This window comes from Monodon monoceros, unplaced genomic scaffold, assembly GCF_005190385.1.
Source record: "Monodon monoceros isolate NGI ecotype Baffin Bay Population unplaced genomic scaffold, NGI_Narwhal_1 Super_Scaffold_2, whole genome shotgun sequence".
Taxonomy (NCBI): Eukaryota; Metazoa; Chordata; class Mammalia; order Artiodactyla; family Monodontidae; genus Monodon; species Monodon monoceros.
The window spans coordinates 2,126,607-2,151,223 of record NW_021703776.1 but is presented as its reverse complement, the minus strand read 5'-3'; the positions used below and the strand labels follow the sequence as shown (position 1 = coordinate 2,151,223).

The window sequence follows — 24,617 nt, the reverse complement described above, 5'->3', positions numbered from 1 at the left end:
TGTTCACTGCTCTGGGTTCCTGGTCAGATGAGAAGGGCGTGACGGCCGCCCTGTGGCGTGACCGGCGCATCCAGATGCTGACATCTGCACAGACGGGCCGGGGAGAAGCGGCCGCCTTGCCTTCAGCCTTGGGGCTCAGAGCGGCCTCTGCAGGCTGATCCTTTTCTATCTCTGTCTCTGTGTCTGTTACCTCTGAAAGGCACCAAATGACACCCTTTCCCCACTAAAATACACACCTAGCGGGAAGGCTGCTTACGGGGCAGATCCAGACGTCAGGATGTTTGCTGTGGGCGTGTTCTGCTGCACACAGCTCCGCACAGCCCGGGAAGCCTTGGGCAGCTGTTCAGCGCTCCCGTCTCTGTGACGTGGGCTGCGCCGGGCGGTGAAGGGCTTCAGGGGGCGGTGAGGTGGGATGCTGACGCCTCCCAGCGCCCTCGGCTGGGTGCTGGGTCTGCCAGCCCCACCTCACCCCTCGGGACCGCCCGGGTTTCTGCTGAGGACTCTTGTGTCTGCTGCACGGCCCCAGAAGTAAGATACGCTGCGTTTTTTAGTTGAAGTGTAGTTGATGTACAGTGTTGTGTTCATTTCTGCTGTACAGCAGAGCGACTCAGTTACACACGTATATACATCATTTTTTATATTCTTTTCCATTGTGGTTTATCACAGGATGTTGAATATAGTTCCCTGTGCTCTACAGTAGGACCCTGTTGTTTATCCATCCTGTATATACTAGTTTGCATCTACTAACCCCAAACTCCCAATCCTTCCCTCTCTCTCCCTCACTCCCCCTTTGGCACCACAAGTCTGATCTCTGTGTCTGTGAGTCTGTTTCTGTTTCATAGATAGGTTCATTTGTGCCATATTTTAGATTCCACATATAAGCGATATTATGTGCTATTTCACTCAGTATGATAATCTCTGGTTGCATCCATGTTCATCATTTTATTTTTTTATGGCTGAGTAATATTCCATTGTATATTTGTACCACATCTTCTTTATCCATTCCCCTGTTGATGGACATTTCGGTTGTTTCCATGTCTTGGCTGTTGTGAATAGTGTGGCTATGAACATAGGGGTGCATGTATCTTTTTGAATTAGAGTTTTGTACAGGTATATGCCCAGGAGTGGGATGGCCATCATTGAAAAGTCTACAAAATATGCTTTTTTTTTTTAGCTGTCTGAGTTTTAAATGTCTTTCATGTGGAGCACGGCGGCGGCATAGATGCTCGCCTTAGTTCCGGAAATCAGAAAACTACAAATACCCTTTGAGGAACGTCTTCCTCTTCCATTTGTACAAAAAGTCCTTTTGGATGAAAAGTCACATGGCAGTTTTACTTAAGGCCATTGTGATCATATGACATTTGTAGCTGGTGATGTGAGCGTTTAATACTATTGCCTGAGGTCATCTGAAAATATGTGTCTTTAGAATCATAGAGAAAATCGGACCTGGACAAAAAGAGCTTTGAACTCAGGTTGTCCCAGTGGCCTTTTAAAAGCTGTGAGCACAGGTCCCGGGCCTTCAGTGGGAGGCCAGGCCAACAGCTCTGGCATCTCTGAGGAGCTCAGTCCTGGTCCCACCACTGGCCGCAGAGGGTGTAGCAGCCTTGGTTTCCACCTGTAGGTCTCCCAGGCCTTGTGGGGTCGGCGGAGTGGCCTGGGGCAGAGCAGCACCTCCTGTCGGGACCGCTGACAGTCTATTCATGCTGCTGTATGCGGCTCTACCAGGGTAGCTAGGCCTGGGAAGAGAGGAGCCTGCCTGGGATGCAGCATCCTGGGGCCCCATCGAGCCGGTGGCTCCCGCTGGGAGGGCCCTGTGCCCCTGAAGCTCGACATCTGCCTTGTCCTCCCTTAGGTCCACCCCGCTCTTTTCTTTCTCCTTATTTTACCTGGTAAAAAAATTTTAATTCTGTAAACCAACCATCAGCAGGTTATTGGGTCATAGTTGTTTTTTTCCCCATAACCACAGAAGTGTTTTCTCTGAACAAAAATCTCAAGGAAAGTTATGGGTTTGTCTTAAATGAATGACATTGTGCTAACCCCTATCTTGGCAGCAGACATAGCTGTTGTAACCGTGCTCAGGCTGCCCCCTGGTTCTTCCCCTCTGTCCTGGGGGCGTCATCGGGCAGGGTGTGCGGTTCCTGAATTGCTTGCCAGTTCCCACATCATCTGGGGACCAGTGGGCCTGTCTGTGGCCCACTGGTGGTGCCAGGTCTGGCCCTTCCTGAGGTGCCTGAGCTTTCTGTTCATCATGGGGAGGAACTTCAGGCTTTAACTATGTCTCTACCGAGGACAGCCTGTCCTCGTGTGCCCTGTGTGCCAGCGGGGCCCGGCTCAGACCACTGGCCTGGTGACCGTGTCCTTCGTGGACAGGAGTTCTCCCACGTTCTGAGATGGCTTTGACTCAGGAACGCTTTCACCCTACACCTCATCCTTCCTGGAAGACAGGACTCTCTGGGGATTCCGCGCTGGCTGTGTGAAAGGAAGCGGGAGCTGGGAAGGGCTGACGGAGAGTTCGTGTCAATTTCGTGGCATCTCCTGCTCCGCCGTTTGGGCCTCAGCTCACACATCGAAGCCGCCCTGGGCTCGTTTGCTCCTGTCGCGTATCCCGTTATTGAACGTGGTTGGTTCCCTGCTGCCCGGTCAGCAGGCTGTGCAGGGACACGTGAGGGCATCAGGCCATGTGCCTCTCATGTTCCGCGTGGAGCCAGAGTGCTCAGACTGTGAGGGAAACACCGCCCCAGGGTGATGCCGCTGCTGAGTCAGGCACCGAAGCGTGTGTGTCCGTGCATGCTTCCCCGAGTGCTGTGCCACGTGTGTGTCCTTCCCAGCGGCACAGTCCCGCTGTGAGAACAGCTCCAGGGTGTGCGTGATTAGCGTGGGCTCCAGCGGACAGCCGGGCGTGGCGTGGGCTCCAGCGGACAGCCGGGCGTGGGGACGGGCTGCCTGCTGGTAGCCCGCTCCCTCCCGTGTTACGCCCTAACACCCTCCTAGGCAGCTGAGTTTCACGAAATCAAAGCCGTCCTGCTTCTGCCCCGCACCGCCCACCCACCCGCCCGTGCGTCCTCCTTGCTCAGAGCCTTCCCACTGTCCTGTGTCTTGGGACATTTTCCCAGTCATCAGAGTTCCTGTTCTTTCCAAGAGTTGACACTTCTTAATTTAAAGGCAGAGTCATCTGCGCAGAGTCTTTTGTTGATGCCAAATTGAGAAGAAGTATATGAAAGTTAGGACTGACCTGAGTTCCTCATACTCTGTGTCCTAAGACCTCCTATGCGTTTGAGGTAACACATTAAAGAGAGGTTTCGATTTACTTTTGGTTCTTGACCTCGTCTTTGCTCACGAAGTTTGAAGAGGAAAAGAAAAGTCAAGCAGATTTTGTAATTGGTTGTGAGGCTGCCTTGAAGGTTCTGCCTGTTTATCTCACACAGTACTTTTCCTCTGCAGAAAGGTGCTTGGAAGACCATGAGCTGGTGGCCCAGGTAGAGAGCACCATGGCAAGTGAAAGTCAATTTTTATTCAGGAAGAATTATGCAAAATACGAGTTTTTCAAAAATCCCACGGTGAGTCTTTTCTCTTTGAGTCTGGGGTTTGGAACTCTTGAAATCTTGCAGTTTATACTTGAGTTTCGTAGTAGCAGGTCACAAAATAACTGAGATGGCAGCGGGTGGCAGTTGGGTTTGAGAATCTGAGTGGCTAGTTAACTAAGCAATCCTGGCTTGAAACTGTCTCTCTGATGCTTAACTAAATGTCTCTGTTCTGGCCGGAGCTAACCATCACCTTCTCCCAATAGCTGGAGTGGGAGAGGGGCTTAGTCTCTAGGAGTAACTTAGTCAAATACTCAGCAAAATAAAAACTCATTATTCTCTGCAAATAGCAAGTATTACTTTGGGATTATTGGGGGAAGAATCAGTAGAGAAATCAAAATCCAGGTGGGTTGAGCTACTCCTTGATTTTTCTTTTCTATTTTTTGCGGGGCGGGGCCCTTGCCTTGTGGGATGTCAGGATGGAGCTTGTACCTGCCGTGGTGTGAGCGCCAGTCCTAATTCTGAGTTACAGCAGCAGCAACTGGGGGGGGGGGGCGGTCCCAGCATCAACTTCTGGTTCTGATAGTTTAGCTGCTTTTTCATTGAAAGGAAGAAATTTGGTAACTACTTTTGGGTGATGCACCAGAAAAGGCCTCTTCACATCTCTGTGCGCATCTCCTAGTTTCAGGGGTTCTTTATCTCATGCCACGCCTCTGTGTCCCTGAGTTAGGACACGTGGCAGCCCTCTGCCTTGGTGCACTGCCAGACGTGGGTCATAGTGGGCATCACAGACACTCCAAACTTGGTGCAGCGTTGAAGGGAAAATGCAGCTTGTTGAAGGCAGTGTTTCCATTGTGTGATAAAGGAACAAAAAGCACTGTCATTTTAAATACAAATTGTACATAATTTTACCTGGAGGAAAGTTTTCAGTACTGGCATACCTGTAAGTATGCTTTTCCCCACTCTTAAGCTAACCTCTGACATCTTTGTTTTTCCATGGCCTAGAATTTCTTCCCAGAACAGATGGTTACCTGGTGCCAGCAGTCAAACGGCAGTCAGACCCAGCTTTTGCAGGTACTGGGCAAGAAGAGGCTTCTGCTGGAGTCTCTGCGTAGAAGCTCTCAGGCTGTCCTGGGGGCCTGGTAGGAACTTGGAGCGGTTGCATTGTTACCCATGTACGAGCCTTGGCCCCTCGTGGAATTTAGAGTCACCAGAAATGAGTGCTTCCCTGGGAAAGCTGCATGTAGCCAGGCTCCTTCAAAGCAAAACAAGCACTTAGAAACAGGATACACTGACCTAGAGGCCATCGGGTGCCTCTCCACGCTTACTGCTGCCTCATGCTGTCCCGGGAAGTTGGGATATTCCTCTGCACCCCTAAAGACGTGTCTCTTAACGGCACGTTAAGTAGTAAGGGAATAAACCATTCCCTAAGGCAGCCAGCACTCTCCAGGTGGCACTGAATGTAAGAGAAAGTACTCGAATGTAGTTCCTGCAGAAGTCTGCCCTGAGCCCTCCTTTTCCTGCTTTGTTTCTGCCTCTGGAAGCTGAAAGCCGCTGTGCTGTGTCCTGGGCCCTCCACGCAGAGCATCTGCCTGCCCTGGGTGAGAGTTGTCATACTAAGTTATCGTGGCCTGTGCACAAGGAGGGTAAAGTGGTTTCCTGCTTTTTAGTTGCCTGATCCGAGACGGCTTGATGCTTGGTGAACGTGCACGGTGATGTCTTGAGGTGCCAGAAGCACTGCCCGGGGGCACCGGGACCTGCCCAGTTGGCCCATACCGTCTGCAGGAGGAACTGTGTCCCTCTCAGTCAGTGTAGGGGACCCACGAGGGTCACCCCAGATCTGGTTCCTCACCTACCTTCCCTGAAGAAAGAGGTGTGGCTGGTGGGAGGACTTAGCGGGGGAGCAGGCTGTCACCAGGGTGTTCGTTCCAGGAGCTGGACAGACACTGGACACACAGCTTTCGCTGGAGGGCACGCGGTCAAAGTGACGGCCGGATGCTTGCTCCCAGCCCACCTGCTCGTAATCGGTGCTCCTGGCACTTCTGTTGCCCCAGCTCTGAGGACCAGACTGGGATTTTTATGGGAAACCAGAATAAAAGGCAGGATGCTTAAACACACTGTCCATTAGGAGATTTATGACTTTGTGTTTTCTGTCAGAGTTAGAGAAGTCCATTTGCTTGTGTGTGTTTAAACACTTAATTATGTTTTAGAACCCCAATTTAGTTGGGAATTTTAAGACTTTTGAAAGGAAAAATATCACTTGAAAACACTCAGTTTAACCCCAAAACAGTATTTTACTAATTCGTAAAATGTTCCAGTGTCAGCGATGCTGATAATATGTCTGCTTCCATATTTTCGTGTCAGCATTATCTAACTTTTAAAATTTGCTCTTCAACAGAATTTTTTAAACTCCAGTAGTTGTCCTGAGATTCAAGGCTTTTTGCACGTGAAGGAGCTGGGAAGGAAGTCGTGGAAGAAGCTGTACGTGTGTTTGCGGCGATCCGGCCTCTATTGCTCCACAAAGGGAGCTTCAAAGGTGAGTCTTAAAGCCGTGACCGCCGGTCGCACCAGGCTGGGAGGGTTCCGCGTAAACGTGGGCTTCATTTTAAATTGCACCCTGGGCTCCGCCCAGCTCGTGACTTATTAAGCTGATTGTGTAGCAGCTAAACTCAGATTTCCTGGTGCACAGCCCCACCTGGGAAACCAGGTGATGACACAGACCTAGGGATCCTGGGGCTGTGTCACTGCCCCACCCCCAAGCTGGCCAGCCCGGGCCCCTTCTGTGGGCTGGGAGCAGAGCCTCCTGCCTGCCTGAGTCCCTTGAAAGATGCTAACTTAGTTTCTATAATTTGGAAGTTGGCATCCAAGCTAGCCGCAGGATATGTGATTGATTATTGCCACCCTAATGGCAATCTAATACATGTTATCGTAGGTATTGCGTGGAATAAATTGTGGTTTTGTGCGCATCCCCAGTGGGAAGAGGAGGTGAGGGGTGGAAGACGGCTGCCCGCCTCCGAGGACAGTTGGGATGTTGTGGGCTGGCCTTGCCAGGGTCTCCTTTGATGTCTTTGCACCTCTGACCTACTCTTTCCTGTAACGTCTGAGGACGCCTGCCGTGGGAACATACCCAGCTGACCTTGGCCTTGCTTTTACACCCGAGAGCTGCGGTCTCTTCTGTTCTCGAAGGAAAGAGGCGGGGAGGAGCTGGGGACCCCAGGGGAAAGTGCCGACCCAGCATCAGGCCACAGTCCTACTGCTCTGGGAAGTCAGGAGAGCAGCGGGCAGCCTTCGGAGAGGGGGCGTGGCCTCTGGGAGAAGGGGCGTGGTCACCAGGGAGGGGCGTGGCCGGCCGCCCTTCCTTCTACAGATGGGGTCTTCATCAGATGCAGCGGGGAGGGTAACTTCCTGATTTCCCAGCTCTGATGTGTGGCTTATGCATCATCGTCATCGGTGCTGAGCCCAGGGACGCGTGTAGCCTAGAGCAGGCAACAGATGCGGGATGGGGAGTTCAGGAGGAGGTGGGACGGTTGCGGACGCAGCTGGACTCTGACCATGCAGCATAGCAAAGGTGCTGTGGGTCCTGCATTTGAGTGTGTGCTCCGAACCTTGACCTTAGCTTCCAGATATTCTGGTTTTCACTTTATGGGGCTTTGATTTGGCAGAGTGTCAAATAACATTGTAACCGTTTTCTGTCTGGGAACTGGGAGGGTGGGTTTTTTTGGGCGGGGGCTGCGGGATGTGGTTTTAATTTAGCACTTATTCTACGCGATGGGTATAACCTGTAGACTGTCAGAGGGGAGAGGTGTTGAGAGCACGCACAGACTGCCCTCTGTTGATGGGGGCGTGAAACACTGGCTCTTGGCTGTGCTGAGAAGTTCTCCCCCGTTAAGTCTGACCACCTTCCTGCAGGAGCCCAGACACTTGCAGCTGCTGGCCGACCTGGAGGACAGCCGCATCTTCTCCCTGATGGCTGGCAGGAAGCAGTACGGTGCCCCCACGGACTATGGCTTCTGCATAAAGGTACCCCATCCGCAGCCCTTCTGAGATGCCCAGACAGCATCCCACTGGGCACTTTGGAATTAAACCAGGGATCTCCTTTCTTGGGTGCTGTTTTTTTTTTGTTTGTTTGTTTTTAACAGAAACGTAGTTTCACACTAGATTTATTCATTCATATAAAAATATTTCTTGTGTGCTTATGACGTGTCCGTCCTTGAGTAGCTCAGATGCTCAGAGAAAAGCAGAGTCCGTGATGGACAATGCCCGTCGACGGGCCCAGTGGCTTAGGGACCGCCAGCCTGTCACTGGGTGGCCTCCAGCTTACTGAGTGAGCTGACACCTTCTGTGTGGGCTTGTCGTCCCCAGGACATTAGACTAGGGGTGACCACAGCTCTGCCCTCTCTCTGTGCACATGCATGAGGACACAAACTCACACATACGCTCCCATGTGCACTCGTGCATGTGCATGTACACACCTGCACACACCTATGTGAACAAACACATGCACACATGTAGACATACGTGTGCATGCCTGTGTGTGCGTGCACGCGCACACACACACACACACGCACACACTTTGGGGGGACCCGCTCCTACCATGTCGGCGAAGCCGTGGTGATGCTGGGCATTGCACTAGTAGGTATTTACTGAATACCCACTGTGCATGAGACCCTCTACTGAGGCTTCTACCTCCGTCGTCTTCCTGGGTCTTCGCAGGTGCTCACAGGGTGGGAACTGACCCGGCCCCGTTGCCCACATCGGGTAGCCAGTGAGCGAGCCCGAGTCCCCCAGCCAGGCTGCCTTCTGAGCCTGCGGAGGAGACGGCACAAGGAGCCCGTTCCATCCGAAAATGCCGTCTTCTGCTTTACTTGGTGAAGCTTCTTTGGTTACAAGTAATACGAACTGACTTCAAACCAGCTAAAGGCGCAGGTGCACGGGAGGCTGGTGGGAAGTGGCCTCAGGAGGGCCTGGAGCCGTGGGGGCCCAGGCGGCCGGTGCTTCATTCCCCCGGCCCACGTGCCGGGTATCGCGGCCTCTGCTTCGCCTGCAGCGTCAGTGGACTCGGGCTGTCGTTCCGGCCCTGCTCCCCCTCCAGATTCCTGAGGCGGAGCGCTGGGCCGGTGTCCCCCCCAGCACTGCCCCTCGGGCCTGCGGTCAGAGGGTTCCTGTGGACACCAGCCAAGCTTATGCCTGCAGGCTTTCCTCCGTCGCAGCCCGGCCCTGCCTCTGGGTGGGACCACCTGCCTCTGCTGCTTGCCCTGCTCTGGTCCCCTGCTCTGGGGCGACATTGGTCTCACCCCCTGGGCCTTTCCACGGGTCCGTCCTTGGGGCCACTCAGATGCCCCAGAAGCCCTGAGCCCCGGGGGCTTCTCCCCACGGCGGCTCACCCAGCAGGCGCTCCCCACGGCTGTGTCCTCGGTCTTCCTGGGAGGCAAGTGAAGACGCCTCCTTCTGAGACCCCAGAACAGGTCCCCCTCCCAGGAATCAGCATTCTCTGCAGGGAGCTAGATGCCCCGTCAGCCGCCCCTGCCTTGTGGTTTCTTTCCTGTTTGTCTCCCCCAGGACCTCCCGTGGGAGGACGGCTGACCACTTAGTTAAGTACTAGGTGGCCGCAGCCGCCCGGGGCCGGTCCGTGACCGGCAGAGCATGAGTGATGCTCGGCATGTCCTGCCGTGTGTGGGCTCAGCCCTGCCTGACGGAAGGTGTGTGTCCGATTCCCTGTGATGCTCACGGGGTCTTCCTTCGTCTCCTTTAGCCAAACAGAGTCAGGAACGAGGCCAAGGAGCTGCGGTTGCTGTGTGCCGAGGACGAGCAGAGCCGGACGTGCTGGATGACGGCCTTTAGGCTCCTTAAGGTGGGTCCCCTGCGGTCACCGCGTGCGTCAGCGCACCCCTCTCCATGGACAGTGCCTGTCACCCTCCCACGTTCCGTCACCAGCTCCAGGGATCAAGGATCCTCACACATTTTTTCAGAGTCTCAGAAGCTCCCCACAGAGCCTTAACGTTAGAGGAACCAGAGCCAGTTCCCAGCCTCAGCGCTGTTGGCATTTGGGGCCAGGCAATGGGCCATCCTGTGCTTTGCAGGACATTTAGCAACCCCCTGGTCTCTCCCCGAGATGCCAGTAGCACCCCAAGCAGCTGAGACAACCCCAAATGTCTCCAGATGTTACCAAGTGTACCCTGGGTGTGGGGTGGGGGTTGAGAACCAATAGGAAGAAAAAGGTCGAGACCGGGGAGTCGGGTCGGGGAGGGTGCATGTAGGTCATCAGGAGGTTAATGGTTTTCCTGACAGAGCATCAGACTCCCGAATTCTCAAAAAGCCAAGGCCATGAGGGAAACATAACGAATCATGTGGCTCACCATAGAGTCTCAAGGGAATTGGTGTCTCCTGACAATAATTCTAAAAGAAATGTCTTGCACAGACCCTCACGTGGGATCACACCCGACAGTGATTTCACAGAAATTGCCAAGATGACTTCACATGCCCTTTAGTACAAGCTCAGTGCACAGCAGGCGCATCTCACTTGGATGTCCCACAAAATGTTCCTTTGCACGTACACACACCACGTGTCTGGAATTCCTTAGGTACATAAAGTCCTCGTGAGTTACAGGTTAGTTGACAAGACGAACTTGGCCAAAGTCAAGGGGCCTGTGGGGGAAGTGTGTTTGCTTAGCTGTGGCCACCACATGCAGTGGTCTGGGTGTCTCTTTACAAAAGTCCCCAACCCTCAGCGAGGGTCCAGCTGGTCCAAGATTCTCGGCAGAGTCACTTAGATCAAGAGACAGTGGGAGGCTGAGCTCGGAATACTCCTTGGAGATGCCACGGGCTCCCTGGAGAGGCAACCCGTGTTCCTCTCTCCCAGAATCTTCCTTTGTATTTTTTGTCTTGTCACTGGTAAAACAAAAAAAGGTGTACACGGGACTTTCCTGGTGGTGCACTGGTTAAGAATCCGCCTGCCCATGCAGGGGGCATGGGTTTGAGCCCTGGTCCCGGAAGATCCCACATGCCGTGGAGCAACTAAGCCTATGCGCCACAACTACTGAGCCTGTGCTCTAGAGCCCGTGAGCCACAGCTGCTGAACCCGCGAGCCACAGCTACTGAAGCCCGCGTGCCTAGAGCCTGTGCTCCGCAACAAGAGAAGCCACCCCAGTGAGAAGCACACGCACCGCAACGACACTCGCCGCAACTAGAGAAAAGCCCGCACGAATCAACAAAGACCCAACACAGCCTAATTAATTAATTAATTAATTATTTTAAAATGGTGTACATTTAAATGTTACTGCTCTGTAATAGAAGAAGAAATGCCCTGTTTCTGTAAGATACTGTATGTCGTCGGCTGCGCCCTGACAAGCTGGTGTTAAATCCAAGTGCCCCTCAACAGGGGGCTGGTTCCCTGGCTTGAGGGACATGCACACAGAGGAGCCCCCTGCAGCTGGAAAGGAACAGCTCCTCTCCGGGTCCCGTTGTGGGAAATTTTCCAGGATGTATTATTAGCAATTAACAAGGAAAGTGCAGAATGTTGTGTAAAGAGGTCACTGCATTGGTGGGGCGAGAATGGAAATGCGTGTTTAGCTTCACTGGCACATATGCAAACACGATACTGCAGGGGAACACAGAGGCCGCTCACGGGAGCCTGGAGGCTGCGGTGTAGATGGGGCAGACGTGGAGGGAGACCTTCAAGGTTTTATATATTTGAGTGCTTTCTTTTCGTTTTTTCTGTTGCTCTGCAAAAATATTATCTATTTTGGAAAAAAACAAAAAGGAGATGAAAAAGGAACTGGTACTAATGCGTCGTGTTCCGTGGGTGACACGTGGCGATGTGGCAGCACCTCTGATGCCGTCTCACAAGGGCGGAGGGCGGGGGCCTCTTTGGCGCCATCGTAATGTGATGAGGTGACCGGGCGCTGGAGGGAAGCGGGCCGAGCTCACAGTGGCAGCGACGCCTGGCTATTATTAGTGCTAACGATGCGTGCCCCGTATATGTTGACGCAATGTGATGGACGTTTTGGAGCATCCGCTGTGGGCCAGGCAGCGCCTCACATCTCTGACGTCATTTGCTACTCACGGCAGCTCTGTACATACACGTACGACCGGTACAGGTGACAGTCCTGAAGCCCATGGTGCTGTGCTCCACATGGCCACTGGCGTGTGGCAGAGTCAGCCCTAGAACCCCGATGTTTTGGCCCGAGAACTCCATCGCTAACCAGCACGCTTGCTGCCCCCGCGAGAGCCTCGGGGAAAGCTGAAGATCCATCCAGTTCCAGCCATGGCCCCGTTGTCCCTGAGTGAGCAGCTGACTGCACATCCCACAGCGCCATCCTGTATGAGAGCGGGGCCTGGCTGGCCATGGCCTGGGGGCTCCTGCCTCTACCAAGGGGCCAGCACCAGCATCTGAAATGAGGAACCCTTACAAACATCTAGGTCTCCTCCCTCCCTGCCCCTGCAGCCGCCCCTGGCTCCAGTCACCTTGTTCTGGGGGGAAGCGTAGTTAGAAGACCAGCTTCTGTGTGATGGCCCCTGCCCTGCACCCACACGTTGCCTCCAGAATGGCGTGTGCTTTGCTTCGGGGACTTAACGCCCTTTGAAGCAGTGGGGAACCTTCTCAAAAGCCTCCTGTTTACCTGGCTGTGCTGCGTCGCGAGCTTCTTGGATTGTGAGCGCTGGCTCAGTCTGCAGCCTGTCTCTTCTCCTCCACGGGGAGACCAGTCTGCAGGCTTCAGGGACCTGGCCGCCTCTCCGCACCTCCCAGTTCTTGCCCTCTACGTGTTCTCGTGCCTGGGCGTCAACCTCAGATCCCCAGAGCTGGGACGGCCTAGCTCTCGGAACAGAAGAGACGCTCAGAAAAGTTGAGTTGAATGAAAGTAGCAACCGACCCAAACTCCCGTATCTGCGTTGGCCTCCCCACTCATTTTTTTTGGCGGTACGCGGGCCTCTCACTGTTGTGGCCTCTCCCGTTGCGGAGCACAGGCTCCGGACGCGCAGGCTCAGTGCCCATGGCTCACAGGCCCAGCCGCTCCGCGACACGTGGGATCTTCCCGGACCGGGGCACAAACCCGCGTCCCCTGCATCGGCAGGCAGACTCTCAACCACTGCGCCACCAGGGAAGCCCCTCCCCCGTCTTTTGAAACCGTTTCTCCCCTTTGCCTGTTGGATGTCATGGGCAGCGCCGGAGTCAGCCCGAGACGGTGCAGAGGGGGGCTTTGGACTAGGGACCTGCACCATCTCCAGAGGCCGGTTCTTCGGCCTCCGAGGGGGGTCTTGCTGCCACAGACCAAGGAAACGTTGGGTTGCCTCTTTTCGTGGTCTGTAGTGAGTGATGAGAGGTCCCTCCCCAAGCTTTAACCCTCCGACACCCTTGCCCCCTAATAGTGGGTCGGATGTGCCATGTGCCTGTGTGGAGGACGCACATCGGAGACCTCGGGGCCTGAATCTGAAGTGTAAAGCTCTGCCCTCCCACTGTCTCCAACTCTGGCCAGGAAGCAGGTCTGTGGTGGCTGATACTGGGCAATTTGGACGGTATTGAAATCCCAGGGCTTTTTTGAGAGGAAGGCCTTCTTTTGAATTAACCTAGACCTTCCTGTGCCTTGAAGTACCAACACTGGTATACTTCCTTTAAAAAAAAATGATAGCTCGAGCCTCCAGAGGAGAAAACTGGCTAATACCCTCTTTTGTTCCTCTACCTGCTATTCCATTGTTTCCTAAATGATTTCACAAAGACTACAGGGACAGCACAAGGAGTACGAAAACGGTGTTAGTTACCTACCGGCTCCTTCCCACCCCCTCCACCTTCTAGATGTTTCTTAAGCTGCCCTAGAGATTCTTCCCCAAGAGCGAGGTCTTGCTTCATCAATACAGGTTTCTGTAGGGAACTCCCCGGTGGTCCAGTGGTTAGAACTCAGCGCTTTCACTGCCGGGGCCCTGGTTCAATTCCTGGTTGAGGAACTAAGATCCTGCAAGCCGCCCAAGCGCAGCCCAAAAAAATAAATAAAATTTTTAAAAAAGTCTAAACCTCTTAAAGAGGCTTTAAAAAAAAAAAGCACACAGGATTCTGAAATGAATTACTTGACATGGAGAAGACAGTTACAGTGGATGTTGGGCATGACAGCAGCCAGGGAGCCTCAGCCCTGGCACACAGGCGTTGTGGAGTCTGGGGCCAAGAGGGGGCGTCCAGCGCCCAGAAGCAGCGCAAACAGGGAACGGTTCGCCGGGGGGTGCGGGGGCGTGCTGACCAGCTGTTCAGAGCAGAGGCAAAGCATCCCGGCTCTGGTGATAACACCGTGATGTTTGCTGCCTGCTCGCACCTGCCCGGAGGGAGCTTCACATCACCCCGTTTAATCATCATGAGAACCTAGGGGAAGGCGGGGCCCTCGCAGTACAGGTGAGGAGAGAGCGCCTGGAGATGGGCCAGCTGAGACTCCATGCCCCCACCCCGGCGGGGCTTCTTAGGAAGCCCAGGTAGAACTTGGGAAATGGCTCAGGTGTGTTCCGTCCTCCCGTCTGACGGTGCCACCTGCCTTCACACTCACAGCCAAACTCATGGCCTCTCTGGATCCCAGAGTCCAGACCCGTGGTCCCTAAAAGCCAGTCCTCTGACTACTGAGAAGCTGGGTAGACATCTTCTCTAGTGCATAGCAAAACGAAACAAATACTGACAGTGCGGTCAGCTTCCCATGAAGCTAATTGCGCTCGTGGTAACAGGTTTATTCTTTAATCTGAGACTGTGTCCTTTTTACTTAGTTAACCTCAAAATAGACTTTACAAAAGTCTCATGGTCTGATCTACCATTCTATCAACAATATTTTATAAACTATTGTTGATAAAAAAATTTGTTGATATGGTGGTAGATGAGTGGTTAACTTTTGGTGTGTGTGTGTGCTGTCTTATTTGGCAAATTAGTTGCCAAGCCTTAAGACAGTCACAGATTTTTTCCCCCAAATTTGATTGCTTTGTGAAATCTAAAAGAATGAAAGTCCCTGATATACACCTTCCCTCTCATCCTCTTCCCTGCAAGATGATCTCTCAAGTCTAGTGGTTCCCAGATTTTATTTTTATGTAGCAGAACCCTTTCCCCCTTCAGGCAGAATTTTGGGTAATTCCTCAATATATGAAATAGACAAAAAGACTGAATTACATGGCATCTCAGGTTATTGGTAAATGGCAAAAAAAAATCCAATCTCAGCAGCTCTAACAGCAAAGATGGATCCAGCTCAGACATGGCAGGTGGCGTGGCCCCATCATGACCTCAGCTGGGGAAGGGAAGGCAGAGCCAGGGGTTCTCCCATCCACAGAAGTGACACATGTCACTCCCGCTCACAGGCTCAGGTCCAGACTGCTCGCCTGGTCTGCCCCAGCCGCAGGGCCCAGGGAGAGTAAGTCCACCATTTGACTCAAAAGCAGAGTCAGAAACTTCTGGCAGGCAGGCCAGTTACTAGCACACGGGTGCAGTTTCGATGTTTGTTCAGAAACAGCGGCCGCTCTCAGCATCCCTGAAGCGCACCTCACCCTGAAGCCATTTGGAGACCCGCCTGCCCCATCCCTTTCTGTCTCCCACCCACCCGCTGTGCCGCGTGGTGTGTGAGCAACCCCCGGCCACCCTGTGTGAACTGCAAACACAGACACCTGTCTTTTCTACACAGACAGAAACAAGGGGGAATTGAAGTACGTGGAGAGTAGAAATGAAAGAAAGTACGTAAAACCCAGTCATTTTTAAAATGGGAAAAGTGAAGACATGCATATCCACCTACTATTGTATTTTAAAACAAGATGAAATGGACATTCTTTGCAAAAACAGAAAAACCTTAAAATTGACTGAAAAACGCAGAAGGAGAAATTGAGCTACATTTTTTTAAAAAATGAGTTTCTCTAAGCTTTGAGGAATATTCAAGCTCAGTGCTGTGTAAACTGTCACAGAACCAGGACTTACACCATATGCTGAGGTTTTGGTCACCTTCACACATCAGGGCTGTGCTGTCCTTTCGAATCCTGGTCGGATGTGGCATCTTAAGTAGACACTGCAATTTGTTCTTTTTTTTTAAACATCTTTATTGGAGTATAATTGCTTTACAATGGTGTGTTAGTTTCTGCTGTATAACAAACTGAATCAGCTATACATATACATATGTTCCCATATCCCCTCCCTCTTGCGTCTCCCTCCCACCCTCCCTATCCCAACCCTCTAGGTGGTCACAAAGCACCGAGCTGACCTCCCTGTATTATGTGGCTGCTTCCCACTAGCTATCGATTTTACATTTGGTAGTGTATATATGTCCATGCCACTCTCTCGCTTCGTCCCAGCTTACACTTCCCCCTCCCCATGTCCTCAAGTCCATTCTCTATGTCTGTGTCTTTATTCTGTCCTGCCCCTAGGTTCTTCATAACCATTCTTTTTTTTTTAGATTCCATATGTATGTCTTAGCATACGGTATTTGTTTTTTCTCTTTCTGACTGACTTCACTCTGTATGAGAGACTCTAGGTCCATCCACCTCACTACAACAACTCAATTTTTTTTCTTTTTATGGCTGAGTAATATTCTACTGTATATATGTGCCACATCTTTTTTATCCATTCATCTGTCGATGGACACTTACGTTGCTTCCATGTCCTGGCTACTGTCAGTAGAGCTGCAGTGAACATTGTGGTACATGACTCTTTGAATTATGGTATCCTCAGGGTATATGCCCAGTAGTGAGATTGCTGGGTCATATGGTAGTTCTATTTTTAGCTTTTTAAGGAACCTCCATACTGTTCTCCATAGTGGCTGTATCAATTTACATTCCCACCAACAGTGCAAGAGGGTTCCCTTTTATGCACACCTCTCCAGCCTTTATTGTTTGTACACTTTTTGATGATGGCCATTCTGACTGGTGTGAGGTGATACCTCATTGTAGTTTTGATTTGCATTTCTCTAATGATTAGTGATGTTGAGCATCCTTTCATGTGTTTGTTGGCAATCTGTATATCTTCTCTGGAGAAATGTCTGTTTAGGTCTTCTGCCTATTTTTGGATTGAGTTGTCTTCTGCCTATTTTTGGATTGAGTTGTTTGTTTTTTTTGATATTGAGCTTCATGAGCTGCTTGTAAATTTTGGAGATTAATCCTTTGTCAGTTGCTTCATTTGCAAATACTTCTTCCCATTCAGAGGATTGTCTTTTCATCCTGTTTATGGTTTCCTTTACTGTGCAAAAGCTTGTAAGTTTCATTAGGTCCCACTGGTTTATTTTTGCTTTTATTGCCATTTCCCTAGGAGGTGGGTCAAAAAGGATCTTGCTGTGATTTATGTCATAGAGTGTTCTACCTATGTTTTCCTCTAAGAGTTTTATAGTGTCTGACCTTACATTTAGGTCTTTAATCCATTTTGAGTTTATTTTTGTGTATGGTGTTAGGGAGTGTTCTAATTTCATTCTTTAACATGTAGCATCCAATTTTCCCAACACCACTTATTGAAGAGGCTGTCTTTTCTCCATTGTATATTCCTGCGTCCTTCATCAAAAATAAGGTGACCATATGTGCGTGGGTTTATCTCTAGGCTTTCTATCCTGTTCCATTGATCTATCTTTCTGTTTTTGTGCCAGTACCATACTGTCTTGATTACTGTAGCTTTGTAGCATAGTCTGAAGTCAGGGAGCCTGATTCCTCCAGCTCCTTTTTTCTTTCTCAAGATTGCTTTGGCTCCTCGGTGTCTTTTGTGTTTCCATGCAAATTGTGAAATTTTTTGTTCTAGTTCTATGAAAAATGCCATTGGTAGTTTGATAGGGATTGCATTGAATCTGTAGATTGCTTTGGGTAGTATAGTCATTTTCACAATGTTGATTCTTCCAATCCAAGAACATGGTATATCTCTCCATCTGTTTCTATCATCTTTAATTTCTTTCATCAGTATCTTATAGTTTTCTGCATACAGGTCTTTTGTCCCCTTAGGTAGGTTTATTCCTAGGTATTGTATTCTTTTTGTTGCAGTGGTAAATGGGAGTGTTTCCTTAATTTCTCTTTCAGATTTTTCATCATTAGTGTATAGGAATGCAAAAGATTTCTGTGCATTAATTTTGTATCCTGCTACTTTACCAAATTCATTGATTAGCTCTAGTAGTTTTCTGGTAGCGTCTTTAGGATTCTATATATATAGTATCATGTCATCTGCAAACAGTGACAGCTTTACTTCTTCTTTTCCGATTTGGATTCCTTTTATTTCTTTTTCTTCTCTGATGGCTGTGGCTGAAACTTCCAAAACTATGTTGAATAATAGTGGTGAGAGTGGGCAACCTTGTCTTGTTCCTGATCTTAGTGGAAATGTTTTCAGTTTTTCACCATTGAGAACAATGTTGGCTGTGGGTTTGTCATATATGGCCTTTATTATGTTGAGGTAAGTTCCCTCTATGCCTACTTTCTGGAGGGTTTTTATCATAAATGGGTGTTGAATTTTGTCGAAAGCTTTTTCTGCAGCTATTGAGATGATCATATGGTTTTTGCCCTTCAATTTGTTAAAATGGTGTATCACATTGATTGATTTGCATATATTGAAGAATCCTTGCATTCCTGGGATAAACCCCACTTGATCGTGGTGTATGATCCTTTTAATGTGCTGTTGGATTCTGTTTGCTAGTATTTTGTTCAGGATTTTTGCATCTATGTTCATCAGTGATATTAGCCTGTAGTTTTCTTTCTTTGTGACATCTTTGTCTGGATTTGATATCAGGGTGATGGTGGCCTCGTAGAATGAGTTTGGGAGTGTTCCTCCCTCTGCTATATTTTGGAAGAGTTTGAGAAGGATAGGTGTTAGCTCTTCTCTAAATGTTTGATAGAATTCGCCTGTGAAGCCATCTGGTCCTGGGCTTTTTGTTGGAAGATTTTTAATCACAGTCTCAATTTCAGTGCTTGTGATTGGTCTGTTCATGTTTTCTGTTTCTTCCTGGTTCAGTCTCGGAAGGTCGCGCATTCCTAAGAATTTGTCCATTTCTTCCAGGTTGTCCATTTTATTGGCATATAATTGCTTGTAGTAATCTCTCTTGATCCTTTGTATTTCTGCCGTGTCAGTTGTTACTTCTCCTTTTTCATTTATACTTCTATTGATTTGAGTCTTCTCCCTTTTTTTCTTGATGAGTCTGGCTAATTGTTTATCAGTTTTGTTTATCTTCTCAAAGAACCAGCTTTTACTTTTATTGATCTTTGCTATTGTTTCCTTCATTTCTTTTTCATTTATTTCTGATCTGATTTTTATGATTTCTTTCCTTCTGCTAACTTTGGGGTTTTAGGGTTCTTCTTTCTCTAATTGCTTTAGGTGTAAGGTTAGGTTGTTTATTTGAGATTTTTCTTGTTTCTTGGGGTAGGATTGTATTGCTATAAACTTCCCTCTTAGAACTGCCTTTGCTGCATGCCATAGGTTTTGGGTCATCATGTTTTCTTTGTCATGTGTTTCTAGGTATTTTTTTGATTTCTTCAGTGATCTCTTTGTTATCAAGTAGTGTATCGTGTAGCCTCCATGTATTTGTAGTTTTTACAGATATTTTCCTGTAATTGATATCTAGTGTCACAACGTTGTGGTCAGAAAAGATACTTGATACAATTTCAATTTTCTTAAATTTACCAAAGCTTGATTTGTGACCCAAGATACGATCTCTCCTGGAGAACGTTCCATGAGCACTTGAGAAGAAAGTGTATTCTGCTGTTTTTGGATGCAGTGTCCTATAATTATCAGTTAATTTCATCTTGTTTAATGTATCATTTAAAGCTTGTGTTTCCTTTTTTATTTTCATTTTGGATCATCTGTCCATTGGTGAAAGTGGGGTGTTAAAGTCCCCTACTATGATTGTGTTACTGTCGATTTCCCCTCTTATGGCTGTTAGTATTTGCCTTATGTATGGAGGTGCACCTACGTTGGGTGCATAAATATTTACAATTGTTATATCTTCCTCTTGGATCGATCTCTTGATCATTAGGTAGTGTCCTTCTTTGTCTCTTGTAATAGTCTTTATTTTAAAGTCTATTTTGTCTGATATGAGAATTGCTACTCCAGCTTTCTTCTGATTTCCATTTGCATGGCATATCTTTTTCCATCCCCTCACTTTCAGTCTGTATGTGTCCCTAGGTCTGAAGTGGGTCTCTTGTAGATAGCATATATAGGGGTCTTGTTTTTGTATCCATTCAGCCGGTCTGTGTCTTTTAGTTGGAGCATTTAATCCATTCACATTTAAGGTAATTATCGAGACATATGTTCCTATTACCATTTTCTTAATTGTTTTGGGTTAGTTAGTATAGTTGTTTTCCTTCTCTTGTGTTTCCTGCCTATAGCATTTACTGTAAAGCTGGTTTGGTGGTGCTGAATTCTCTTAGCTTTTGCTTGTCTGTAAAGCTTTTGATTTCTCTGTCAAATCTGAGTGAGATCCTTTCTGGGTAGAGTAATCTTGGTTGTAGGTTTTTCTCCTTCATCACTTTAAATATGTCCTGCCACTCACTTCTGGCTTGCAGAGTTTCTGCTGAAAGGTCAGCTGTTAACCTTATGGGGATTCCCTTGTATGTTTTTTGTTGTTTTTCCTTCGCTGCTTTTAATATTTTTTCTCTGTATTTAATTTTTGATCGGTTGATTAATATGTTCTTGGCGTGTTTATCCTTGGATTTTTCTTGTGTGGGACTCTCTGCACTTCCTGGACTTGATTAACTGTTTCCTTTCCCATATTACCTCTTTTTTTTTTTTTTTTTTTTTTGCGGTACTTGGGCCTCTCACTGTTGTGGCCTCTCCCGTTGCAGAGCACAGGCTCCGGACACGCAGGCTCAGCGGCCATGGCTCACGGGCCCAGCCGCTCCGCGGCATGTGGGATCTTCCCGGATCGGGCCAGGAACCCGTGTCCCCTGCATCGGCAGGCGGACTCTCAGCCATTGCTCCACCGGGGAAGCCCCCGCGCCACCAGGGAAGCCCCCTTTCCCATATTAGGGAAGTTTTCAACTATAATCTCTTCAAATATTTTCTCAGTCCCCTTTTTTTTCTCTTCTACTTCTGGGATGCCTATAATTCAAATGTTGGTGCGTTTAATGTTGTCCCAGAAGTCTCTGAGACTGTCCTCAATTCTTTTCATTCTTTTTTCTTTATTCTGCTCTGCAGTAGTTATTTCCACTATTTTATCTTCCAGGTCACTTATCCGTCCTTCTGCCTCAGTAATTCTGCTATTGATTCTTTCTAGAGAATTTTTAATTTCATTTATTGTGTTGTTCATCATTGTTTGTTTGCTCTTTAGCTCTTCTAGGTGCTTGTTGAACGTTTCTTGTGTTTTCTCCATTCTATTTCCAAGATTTTGGATCATCTTTTTTGTCATTACTCTGAATTCTTTTTCAGGTAGACTGCCTATTTCCTCTTCATTTGTTTCGTCTGGTGGGTTTTTACCTTGCTCCTTCATCTGCTGTGCGTTTCTCTGTCTTCTCATTTTGCTTAACTTACTGTGTTTGGGGGTCTCCTTTTCGCAGGCTGCAGGTTCGTAGTTCTTGTTGTTTTTAGTGTGTGCCCCCAGTGGGTGAGATTGATTCAGTGGGTTGTGTAGGCCTCCTGGTGGAGGGGACTAGTGCCTATGTTCTGGTGGATGAGGCTGGATCTTGTCTTTCTGGTGGGCAGGCCCACATCTGGTGGTGTGTTTTGGGGTGTCTGTGGACTTATTATGATTTTAGGCAGCCTCTCTGCTAATGGGTGGGGTTGTGTTCCTGTCTTGCTAGTTGTTTGGCATAGGTTGTCCAGCACTGTAGCTTGCTGGTTGTTGAGTGGATCTGGGTCGTAGCCCTGAGATGGAGATCTCTGGGAGAGCTTTCACTGTTTGATATTACGTGGAGCCAGGAGGTCTCTGGTGGACCAATATCCTGAACTCAGCTCTCCCACCTCAGAGGCAGAGGCCTGATACCCGACCAGAGCACCAAGACCCTGTCAGCCACACAGCTCAGGAGAAAAGGGAGAAGAAAATAAATAAATAAATAAATAAGTAAAATAGAGTTATTAAAATAAAAAATAATTATTAAAAACAAAAAAAAATTTTTAAGTAATTAAAAAAAGAAAGGAAGAAAGAAGAGAGCAACCAAACCAAAAACCAAATCCACCAATGATAACAAGCACTAAAAACTATACTATGAAAAAAAAAAAACGAGAGAACCCTAGGATAAATGGTAAAGGCAAAGCTATATAGACAAAATCACACAAAGAAGCATATACATACACACTCATAAAAAGAGAAAAAGGAAAAAATATATATCATTGCTCCCAAAGCCCACCATCTCAATTTTGGGATAATTCGTTGTCTGTTCAGGTATTCCACAGTTGCAGGTACATCAAGTTGACTGTGGAGATTTAATCTGCTGCTCCTGAGGCTGCTGGGAGAGATTTCCCTTTCTCTTCTCTGTTCACACAGCTCCTGGGGCTCAGCTTTGGATTTGGCCCCGCCTCTGCCTGTAGGTCGCCTGAGGGCGTCTGTTCTTTGCTCAGACAGGGCGGGGTTAAAGGAGCCGCTGATTAGAGAGCTCTGGCTCACTCAGGCGGTGGGGGGGGGGGGGGGGGGTAGGGAATGCAGGACGAGCCTGCGGTGGCAGAGGCCAGCGTGACTTGCCACAGCCTGAGGCACGCTGTGTGTTCTCCCGGGGAAGTAGTCCCCGATCATGGGACCCTGCCAGTGGTGGGCTGCACACTCTCCCGGGAGGGAGAGTGCTCGCCTGTGCTCGCACACAGGCTTCTTCATGGCTGCAGCAGCAGCCTTAGCGTTTAATGCCCATCTCCGTTGTCATGCTGATAGCTGTGGCTCGCGCCCGTCTCTGGAGCTCGTTTAGGTGGTGCTCTGAATCCCCTCTCCTTGCGCACCCTGAAAAAGTGGTCTCTTGACTCTTCGGCAGTTCCAGACTTTTTCCCAGACTCCCTCCCGGCTAGCCGCGGTGCACTAACCCCTTGCAGGCTGTGTTCAAGCTACCAACACCAGTCCTCTCCCGGTGCTCTGACCGAAGCCCGAACCTCAGCTCCCAGCCCCGCCTGCCCTGGCGAGTGAGCAGACAAGCCTCTCGGGCTGGTGAGTGCTGGTCGGCACCGATCCTCTGTGCGGGAATCTCTCCATTTTGCCCTCCGCACCCCTGTTGCTGCGCTCTCCTCCGTGGCTCCAAAGCTTCCCCCCGCCACCCCCCGTCTCCACCAGTGAAGGGGCTTCCTAGTGTGTGGAAACCTTTCCTCCTTCACAGCTCCCTCTCAGAGGTGCAGGTCCCGTCCCTATTCTTTTGTCTCTGTGCTTTTTTTTTCTTTTGCCCTCCCCAGGTACATGGGGACTTTCTTGCCTTTTGGGAAGTCTGAGGTCTTCTGCCAGTGTTCAGTATGTGTTCTGTAGGAGTTGTTCCACGTGTAGATGTATTTCTGATGTATTTGTGGGGAGGAAGGCGATCTCCACATCTCACTCCTCCACCATCTTGAAGGTCTCCCCTGCAGTTTGTTGTTCCCTGAGTCTATATTCTTCTCTCTGGGACCAGAATTCCACTCAGCAGCTGTTTGAGTATGGGCCTGTTGGCAACAAAAATCTCTCCATTTTTGTTTGGTATATTTTTGTCTTATTTTCATTATTGAAGGAACTTTTCACTGATGGTCGAATCCTTGGTTAGAGGTTATTTTCTCCTGCATTTCACCCATCCCATTGTCTTCTAACTCCCATCATTCAAGTTAAAAAGTCAGCTGTTCCTCCTCTCATAGCTTCTGTGAAAGTAAAGTGTGTCTTCCTACGGTTGCTTTCAACGTTTTCTCTTTGTCTCTGTTTTCCATGATGTTCCTGGGTGGTTTTGTTTATTTGTTTGTTCGTTTTTGTTTCATTTTTATCCCACTCCTAGATTCTGTAGCTTGGTGGGGTTTTTTTAGTTTTGGAAAATTCTTGGCCCTTATCTCAAACATTTCTTCTAAGCCGTTCTCTCTCTTCCCCTCTCATGGGAGTGCAGTTGTACCTGTGTTAGACCTTTTCATCATGTTCCAAATATGTTAACTTTAGAAACGAGTACTGCAGGGCCTCAAGCTGGAAATGAGCTTACATCCATAAAGGACAGTGAAGAGGAAGATGCAGCCCACTTGATACCTGAGTTTTCTCTTCCTGACCTTGTTTCTTTTCTGTGTGGTTTGAGTGGGTAATTGGGGAGCGTAGGTTGGGATGTTGGGAGTGTACGAGACTTTGCAGGACCCGTAGTGCTTATTTCCTGGGGAAATAAAGCATGAGCCACTGAGCTGCTTGGGCAGGGAGCCTGGTGGTTAGGAAGAGCGCTGGTTTGGGAACAGGCTTGTACATTCAGATCCTGAATCGCTACTTTACCATGACCTTGAGCAACTTGCTTCACTTCTTTGTGTTCTGTTATTTGTAAAATGGGGATAAAGTACATATTTCGTAAAATGGAGAAGATTAAATAAAAGAGCAGCATAAAGCACTTAGAAGAGAGCTTGGCCTGTAGCAACATTCAGTAAGGCTGTTGTTCTTCTCTCATCGTTATTACATTGTTGCTGCCCTGCTTACTCCCCGCCCACCCAGCATCCCAAGACAGTCGGCGGTAACTGTCTATGGAGTGTTGGTGGTGGCAGGCCCCAGAGACAGTGCTCTGTTGGGTGTTTGTTCTTGAGTTCACCAGGCTGTTGGCAGGGATTGCTCATTGTTCTGTATGACTGTTGCCCCCCACGGCCGTGGGTTTGCCACATCTGGGGCTTTGGGGGCTCCCGAGCACCCCCCCCCCGGTGGCTGACTCTGGCCTTCCTTTCCCCTTCAGTATGGAATGCTCCTTTACCAGAACTACAGAATCCCTCAGCAGAGGAAGGCCATGCTGTCCCCCTTCTCAACTCCAGTGGTAAGTAAAGCTGCCGGCCCCCAAACCAAGTTCCTTCTCAGCTGCTGCGTCAGTGTGTTCTGTGGACATCTCGTTTCCGACGGGGCTGACCAGAGAAGCTGCAGAACGAGCTTGCGCGTTTCAGAGAAGCCAGAATATCTCACCGCCTTGCGTTTCCCAGAAGGTGGACTTGGTCGTCCCAACAGTGTGCCTGCCGGGAGCAGATTCCCTGTCCCCACATCTCCCCGCAGGGTTGCCTCAGTAGGTGGCTCCATTTCAGGGCTCTCTGTTCACGTGCTCAGAAAT

The 24,617-nt window shown here is 49.3% G+C and overlaps 1 protein-coding gene across 7 annotated transcripts in view; it reads left to right on the top strand.

Annotated features, from left to right (window-relative positions):
• The window catches only part of GRB10 (growth factor receptor bound protein 10), a 198,498-nt gene that overhangs the window by 157,146 nt on the left and 16,735 nt on the right, over positions 1-24,617 (top strand). For all 7 annotated transcript variants that reach the window (XM_029233724.1, XM_029233725.1, XM_029233727.1 and 4 more), the window contains 6 exons: positions 3,442-3,557; positions 4,527-4,595; positions 5,920-6,057; positions 7,431-7,541; positions 9,274-9,372; positions 24,255-24,332. In XM_029233724.1, the coding sequence (XP_029089557.1) occupies positions 3,442-3,557; positions 4,527-4,595; positions 5,920-6,057; positions 7,431-7,541; positions 9,274-9,372; positions 24,255-24,332 (611 nt within the window). The remainder of the gene's footprint in view (positions 1-3,441; positions 3,558-4,526; positions 4,596-5,919; positions 6,058-7,430; positions 7,542-9,273; positions 9,373-24,254; positions 24,333-24,617) is intronic.